Genomic DNA, 8,250 nt, shown 5'->3' with positions numbered 1-8,250 from the left:
CCACCAAGCTCCTCCGTCCATGGGATTTTCCAGGCAAGAGTATTGGAGTGGGTTGCCACTGCCTTCTCCAAATGCTGCCTACAGGAGTAACTAAACTCAATTCTTTCATTTTAAAGTTTTCACCAGTCTTGTCATTTTTCTGGCAATGGAAGCCACTAGAAGCATGGGGGGCTGTGGCTGAAGCAAAGAAAACTAACTAGAAGGGAGAAGGTAAATCATTAGGGAATCAAAAAAGCCAAGAAAGCAAATGGCAGAGGGGAGGGTCAAACAAGGCAGTGTTAAAGTACCCAGCACAATGCTGAGCAGAAAGGAAGCAATCAGCACATGCTGAGGCTTTTTTCCTCTAGAAATGGTTGGTGTTTCCACTTACGGAGTCTCAGAGATGCAGGAATGACTCAAGACTTTTGCTCTTCTAACGAAGGAGCCTAAGAAGCTAAACTTCTTTTGTGCAGGTACAAAAGGAGCCAGAGGGAACAGTCTGACTCAAAACAGCCAAGGAAGTGAACGGTCAGTTCCCACACCTGTAAGGATTTAAAGCAGAGAAATCTTCCTTTGATTTCTAGGTGAGGAAAAAGGGATGACAATCACCAAAGACTTGTGATCTGCACTGTCTATCCACTATCATTGAGGTCCATATTACCTTCCTCAATTTTTCCAAAATGGGAGAGACAATAGAATTTCCCTTTGATGCAAACACTTAGAAGAGGGAAATCAGGGCACACAATTCTCTAAGATGTGTGTAAGAATGGTCTTTTTATAAGCCTGAGTTTCTCTCATCCCATTTCCCACCCTAGTAGGTGACACGTAGGACTCTAACCTTACCAAGGAAGACACTTAGTTTTTCTGCCAGGAGAGGTTCTCACCATGCTGGCCAGAGCGGGCAAAACCACTCCAACAAATACAATTTCCACCTCCCTCCTCTCTACCATCCAGTTAAGTGCCCGGTCTCCCGTTTCTCACACTAGGTAAACACTACAGGAAAGTGCAGCTACTTTCAGAAATCACCTCAACCTGAGGGAGACAATGATTATTAGAGATGGCATTGCTCACTACTGGCAAGTAAGCCTGGAGATAAAAGAGGACACGTCTGTTCCCACTTCCCACAGCTATCCCACCTAGCCTTACCTCCTGCTGGGTCTTCAAATGGATAACAGAAACTACTCACAGCTATGCATACCTGTTAGCTGGAACCAGAGTGTGGCACACAGAATTTACTCCAGCAACTAGACAAGCTCCGAGTTAAGCACTCCCTCCAGATAGCCTGCATTAGAGGAAAAAACAACTTCCCCCACCCACAAATCATGTCCCTAAACAGTCAGTTTACCGCTTAGAAAATAAACCCCAAGTGCATTTCTTATTAGCGGTAGGCCAGCGGCACCATTTCACACTCAAATGAGAGTTCCTGGGTGACAACAAATTTCAGCAGAGAACATGCTTTATTGAAGAGTAGATACAGAACAGCACATTCTACCACATTTGGGGAAGGGTTAGCTTCTGGAAAAGGCCTTTTACCCCTTAAGAAAACCCCCAGTGAAATTGCTTTTGCGTAAATTTTAACAGTGACACTGAAACTGGCAGGGAGCTGCCACTGAACATGCTTAAAGTTAGCTCCCCCCAACCCACAGTGAATATAAGTAGTGTACAAAGATGACAAGAGAAAGGCACAAATGACCAGAGTTGGGATTGTGGTGAGGGCTCCACATGAAGACAGCGGTGTTGCAGGAGACCAAGTTGGGAAGGGTGACATGTCATACATCAAAAGCTGCCCCAAGATAGCAGGTTATAATGGGCTAGAGAGAAATTAGAGGGAGCATCTCTTCCTTCACTTAAACGACACCAAAAATAGAGGAGACCAGAGAATGGGGGGATGGTGGTAAATCCCAAAAAGGAAATGGAGTTCTTGGAAGGGCATAAGCACTTTAGTCCTTAGAGGGAGGGTGAGGCACTGTTGAAAAGAAAAGCAAACCTTGGCAGGGGTGGCCATTCTGCCTTGCTGAGTCATGGGCTGAGATACGGAAGTCATTTTCAATCACTTCTCCAAGGATGTTCAGACAAAAGCAATGCAACTTATGTGCAACTTAGGTGTGCAATATCAGACCGGTACTGGTGAAAGGTTTCTGCAATATAATTAACCGGTTATCATGCAACATGAAAGGGAGAACTGGAAATTATTTTGGCACCTGCAAAAGTAAAAAGAGGCAGGGAGTAAAGAGAAGAAAACATTTACTACTGGGCTCTTTCTCGTGAGGCAAAAAGTAGTATTTCATTCCCTTTCACCAAGATGTTGCCCACTGTCCACAGGTGAACTCAAATCCAAATAGAGAATCACCACCTCTCAATTCTTTTCTCCATCTCATTTAGAGCATATGCTGTAACCAAAACTAATCCCTGCGAGAGTCTTCAGAAGTATTTGGCTCTGGTCAGCCTGATACTGATTAAAAACAGGTCTTTCAGTAAAAATGGAGGAAATAACTTAAAGTGAGATGAAATCCAAAGGGAAGGGACCCCTCCCAACACACACTCAGAAGTGTCACCTCTTCCCTGCCCCTCCAAAAACACATGTAAGGAATAACTGGAAAGGTCCTGGTGGCAGTAACCGTACTTGGTGGTCTGGTGACCAGGTGGCAAGAAGCACTATTACAAAGTTGAGAAGACACGACACAACCTCATGGGGCCAGAGGAGAGAACCAGTGACTGGACAGGTACAGTACCAAAACAGAACACCTTGCGTCAGTGCTACAAGGGATCTGCACTCAAGTCTAATGGAGATCCCATCCAGGCAACCTCACTGAGGCCGAAGCAACAGTTCCTCAGAACCAGCGTCTGCAGTGTACACGAAGGTCGGAGCCAGGACAGTCCTGAGGGGGATGGCCTTCCCAAAGGATACTGTACTTGCCAATCACAAGAGCAACAGAAATGACAGACAGATCCCTAGGGTACGGATTCCTACTGCTGGGGTTCGCTGGCTCGGAGTAACAGGTCACTTTAAGTGCCCTTGGGAGGGGTCCATTTTAAACAGCTTGGATCCATGGTTTTATTGGAGTTGGATCTTTTGGCCTCTTTGGCTATCCACTCATCAATGAGATCCTGAGAGAAAACAATGGGAAAAAAATTATTATATGCATTCAACTAAAATATCTTTATATGTGGATTCCAAAATGATTGTTAGCAAAGAAGAAATCACCAAAGGTTTTATAATATACTAAGGTGTGAAACAGGTATAAAAAAAGTTCTTTTAATTTACCTAATGTTCTCCTACCTAATCCATTTCTTCCTATTATGCCCTCAGCAAGACCTGAAAATCATTACCCATCTTCCCTTATTAAATGTTGTGCACACGTGCTAAGTCACTTCAGTCGTGCCTGGCTTTGTGCAACCCTGCCAGGCTTCCCTGTTCATGGGATTCTCCAGACAAGAACACTAGAGTGGGTGGCCATGGCCCCTCCAGAGTAAATGTTGTAAGTCAACTGAAAAAATTTTTTAAATTGACATCAGTTGAGATGGCATTTTTTAAAGGAATTTAAAACCACTTCTGCAGGCCCTGAAGGTTATGGAGATTCTGCTCCACAGATGGGCACTCTTCTCTGATGTAAAAAAATCATCCAAGGACAGAAGTACAGCAGTGCAACATAAAGCTGCTTAACTGGAGCTCTTGATGCTTGTGTCATCCAAGTGTGAGACAGGAGCTTACCAGAAGCTTCGGATAAGGGTACAGTCAGAGACAAGCCTAACAATGAGACCAAGGAAAAGCTGCATGGAGTCAGACTCTTTAAAAAGGGAAGGTTACGCTGTAAGGTGTGAAGGCTCCACTTTGCTAGGCCTCAAGAGACATAAAGCAATGAGCAAAAAGGCTAGCAGAAACTTTACCTGTCTTTTCAAAACTAGGTGTTTTCCTTTCCAATATTTGAGCATCTGAAGGGCTTGCAGAGTGCTGACAATGTCCACAGGATTCACAGCTGTCTCCTGGCTAATTTCTGAAACAGAAGAGCTACTTGCTCAAAATGTAGACCTCCCCACCCCCCTACCAAGGACCCCTTTCCTTTGAAGGAAATCTACACAGACTCCAAATGTTTGGAATCTTTGCTACTTGACCCAAGCTGCCCAGAAGTTTATATTCATTTGACCACTTAAAATAACTACAAAAGAGGGACAGTACAGCAGGAAACCACTTTGGCTCCTATAGAAATTGAAGTCAAAGAACAAACTAAATTATTTCACTCTCGCATAAATATTCTGGGATGTTAGAAGTTCCTGTGTGCGCCAAATGACTTGAAGTTTTTCTTCTTTCTTGCTTTTGTTGAGAATTTTGTGAAATAAAGTGTCAGCAACCTAAAATTTGAGAAACCAAATCATATAACCAGTCCCTAGGGCCAAATGCTTTGGAATCCTTAGGCACCTTAGTGAGTGGTCCACATTAGTGAGCCTTCCCCTCTCATATTCAGATGAAACACAGAATGTGGCATTATCTTCGCTGATTACAAAACATGAACAGGGCCAAACAGAAAAGTCAGAATATTCAGAGGAGCAAACATCTTAGGTAACATTCTCTAAGAGCAAAAAACCAACCTTTGATAGAAATCTCTTTGCCTTGGAAATTATGCAGGTAACGAAGAAGCACTTCTTTCCAGTAACTGCGATAGCTTATGAGCCCCAGATCTGAGAGTGGACGTTCTGGGGAGCCAACTTTTTCTTCCACTTTGGAAAGCAAATAACCTGCCAGAGAACAATGCAGACACTGTATTTCATCCTAATAAGAACAGCATACCAAAATGGATAAAGACTTAAGGAGTAGAGTCTGCTTGGCAATATCCATCAGGGTTCAGTCATTTAATGCAATGCTATGTATTAGCTGTAGTATAGTTGACTGCCTTTGTACAAACAAAAGGGGACTAATGTGTTTTCACATTTACTTATAATAGACATTTAATATAAAAGCCTTCTAGTGGAAGCCTGCACTAGAAACTTATTATCTCAGAACTTGCCTGGTAGTGCTGTGGACAAGAATCCTCCTGCCAATGCAGGGGACACGGGTTCAATCCCAGGTCCAGGAAGATTCTACATGCTTCAGAGCAACTAAGCCTGTGCACCACAACTGAGGAGCCTGCACCCTAGAGCCCAAGACCCGAGACTACTGAGCCTGAGTGCCTAGAGCCTGTGCTTCGTAATAAGAGAAGCCACTGGAATGTGAAGTCTGAACACCGCACCAAAGAGTAGCCCCGGCTCACTGAAGCTAGGAAAGCCCAGGCAAAGCAACAAAGACCCAATGCAGCCAAAAATAAAATAATTTTAAAAAAAAAAATTTTTTTTTATATAACCCTAAAAACTCTTAAAAGAAAAAAAGAATGGATTATCTCAGTACTGCCTATGAAATATTGGTAGTGGGCAGCAGATGGGAATAGACATGATCTGAATTTCACAAAGTCTCCAGTTTTAACAGCTAAACATCTAACTTTCAACACCAGGGGGATGCAGTCAGCAAACTCATACTTCAGGAAACTAAAACTACTATTTATTTAACCAACTTAAATAAATAACAAAGAAAAAAAAGAGATGGGGCGGGGAACCTCTAAACTAAAAATTGATTTATAAGCTACACAGTTCTATCTGTATTTGAGTAAAAACAACTTTTTTTTTTAAAGACCAAATCACAAAATAATGAAAATTGAATAGTATATTTTATGACATTAAGGAATTTTTTGTTTTGTAGGGCTTTTTTAGGTATAACAGACCTTATACTTTTAGAGATACCAAGATAACTGAGGGTGGGACTACAGGTAAAACAAGACTAGCCATAAAATGGTAATCATTACAGGAGGGTTTATTATACTATTATGCTACTTTAGTGTATGTTTGAAAATTTCCAAAAAGTTCATAAAATAGTTGTTACCTATTCAAAGATACACAATCCCCTCAACTCCATTAGTGGTTTAGGCCATTTCCTGATTTATCTCTAACCAGGTGGCCTTTAAAAAAAAAAAAGGATCAAAAAGCTGATTCTAGGAATTCTAATTTGACCAAAATACATCATGTTACAGTGAACATGGAATAAAATACAGCTGAATCTCATTATTTACAGTAATTATATTCTATAAAGTCACAGCAAACACTGAATAAGCTATATTGAACCATTGCTCTTGGGGTAAATACAGGGTTAGGTTCCTGTGGGCCCCTCATCACATTTTCATCAACCAATCAATATATAACCAACTTTGTTTTATGTGTTTTTATTTAAAGACACCTATTTAATACATACTGTTGACTTAACACTGAACTAAAAGCCAACAGCACAATCACGAATGCCTAAATAAAAACCTGTCTATAAAACACATTTTCTCTGGAAGGCACATCGCAGCCTTATGAGACAGTACTTCAGCACTGTGCTCAGGGGCCACTGAAAACCAACAGGGAATTCCAGTGGCTGGGACTCCACCCTTTCACTGCTGAGGGCCTGGGTTTGATCCCTTGTCAGAGGAATTAAGAGCCCACAAGTTATGTGACATGGCCAAAAAAATAATAATAAAAGATAAAAATAGCAACAAAAAGCATAAAAATATGAACAACATGGCTCTAAAGGACACCAGCTTAAACAAAGCCCAAATAAGTATCTGTTTGACCTCATCTGGAAACATGTGGTGACTTTTTTTTCGCTGCCATGTGCATGTTCTTTGATTTTAGGGTTACAAATAAATTTTACCGAGTAGGCAAATACCCAAATACAGCATTCATGATTAATAAGACCCAAAGCCTCTATCAGGTACACGAATGCCTTTAGAGAACAACTTACAAAACTGAACTTAACACCCATAAACAAATTTGAAGCTTTATGGTTGAAGCTTTATGGATGAATGTGCACAGTCCCTGCTTGTGCAACTTAGGACTTGGCTATTTTACTTACTGAAATCAATGAGCATCTTGCCATAGCCCTGTCTCATGTACTGAGGCATGGTAAGGATACAGGATACATTGTAGTTGAGGAATGAATTCTTTTCCTAAAATCAAGAGCAAACAGATGAGAAGATTAGGAGAATATGGGACCAAAGGTGTCTCAGCAGTCCCAGATACAAGCAAGGCTGCTTGCAAAATATATGCTAACTAGTCCTGGGGAGTGGCTGTCAGGCCTCATAGCTGGTATATCCACACCCTTTATGCTGATGATCCCAGGGTTTCCCTAGCTGAGACCTCCAGTCTCACCTTAAGGGCACTGACTCTAAGATTCTTTTTTAGAGGCAAAGAGCAAGGCAAGAAGGTTTAGAACACTGAATCCAATCTAGAGTAGCACTCTTTAAATCACATATTGTATGATTCCATTTATGTGAAATGTCCAGAATATGCAAGCTTAAATAGAGCCAGTGGGCCTGGGAACAGAATGAGTGGAAATGAGGAGTGACTACTTATGGGTACAGTGTTTCAAACTGGGAGTAACAAAAACTGATAGTGGTGACTGCATGGTGGCTGCACAACTCTGTGACTATACTAAAACCCACGGCATCGTACACTGTAAATGAGTGAATTGTATGGTATGTGAAAATTGTATTTCAATAAAGTTGCTATATCGAAAAGTTATAAGCAAAATCTGGCCTTGAATCTTTAAAGGTGTAGTGGTGTTATCACTGAAGGAGCCCAGCTAGAAAACCAGGCAAAAGGAACATATTTCCTGGTTTTAAGCTAATAATACAGAGGAGAGCAAAGCCAGGAGAGTTGGCTGGCTTGCATGGCAAGATGTGGGCTTGTGGGTTAGTAGGCCGGGTACTGGCCAGCAACTAATGGGCAGCTTCAACCCACAAGTCCAGAAATGAATAAACCAAAAGCTTTTCATAAAGACTGCACATTTTCATTAAATAATCTTTGATACGTGGATGTCCACCCCACCCCCTGCCACCCTTTAAGAGAAGGGCAATCATCAATGCCCAGGGAACCGCCTCTTTCTGTCAGTGATTTGAGGCTTTATATGCCAACATCAACTACCCTGCTCTGGTCATCAGCTTCTTAATCTCCAGATCCCACTGACCTTGGAAAAATATCCAATCAGGTGACAACCAGTGCTGTCTGCTTCTGTCATAACATAGAACAGGAAGGGTTCCACATCATAATATAATGTCTTGTGGTCCAGAAAAAGCTTGGCCAACAGGCACAGGTTTTGGCAGTAGATCTGGAAGTAAAGAAACAGCATTTATGTGTCGGCAAGTGATTCTTATACTTATCAGATAAAGGCCTAAAATTAAAGATCACACCATTATTGTTAATGAAGCA

General features: G+C 41.7%; 1 protein-coding gene across 2 annotated transcripts in view; it reads right to left on the bottom strand.

The window, feature by feature from the left end:
* Positions 1-1,417: 1,417 nt before the first annotated feature.
* Positions 1,418-8,250, bottom strand: part of KAT7 (lysine acetyltransferase 7) — a 34,289-nt gene continuing 27,456 nt past the window's right edge. For both annotated transcript variants that reach the window (XM_055576169.1, XM_055576168.1), the window contains 5 exons: positions 8,009-8,149; positions 6,896-6,989; positions 4,567-4,713; positions 3,868-3,974; positions 1,418-3,087 (listed from right to left, as the gene is read on the bottom strand). In XM_055576169.1, coding sequence (XP_055432144.1) covers positions 2,986-3,087; positions 3,868-3,974; positions 4,567-4,713; positions 6,896-6,989; positions 8,009-8,149 — 591 coding nt within the window. In that variant the 3' untranslated portion in view covers positions 1,418-2,985. The remainder of the gene's footprint in view (positions 3,088-3,867; positions 3,975-4,566; positions 4,714-6,895; positions 6,990-8,008; positions 8,150-8,250) is intronic.

This window comes from Bubalus kerabau, chromosome 4 (genome assembly GCF_029407905.1).
Source record: "Bubalus kerabau isolate K-KA32 ecotype Philippines breed swamp buffalo chromosome 4, PCC_UOA_SB_1v2, whole genome shotgun sequence".
NCBI classification, from domain to species: domain Eukaryota; kingdom Metazoa; phylum Chordata; class Mammalia; order Artiodactyla; family Bovidae; genus Bubalus; species Bubalus kerabau.
This window is presented reverse-complemented; position numbering and strand designations above follow the sequence as displayed.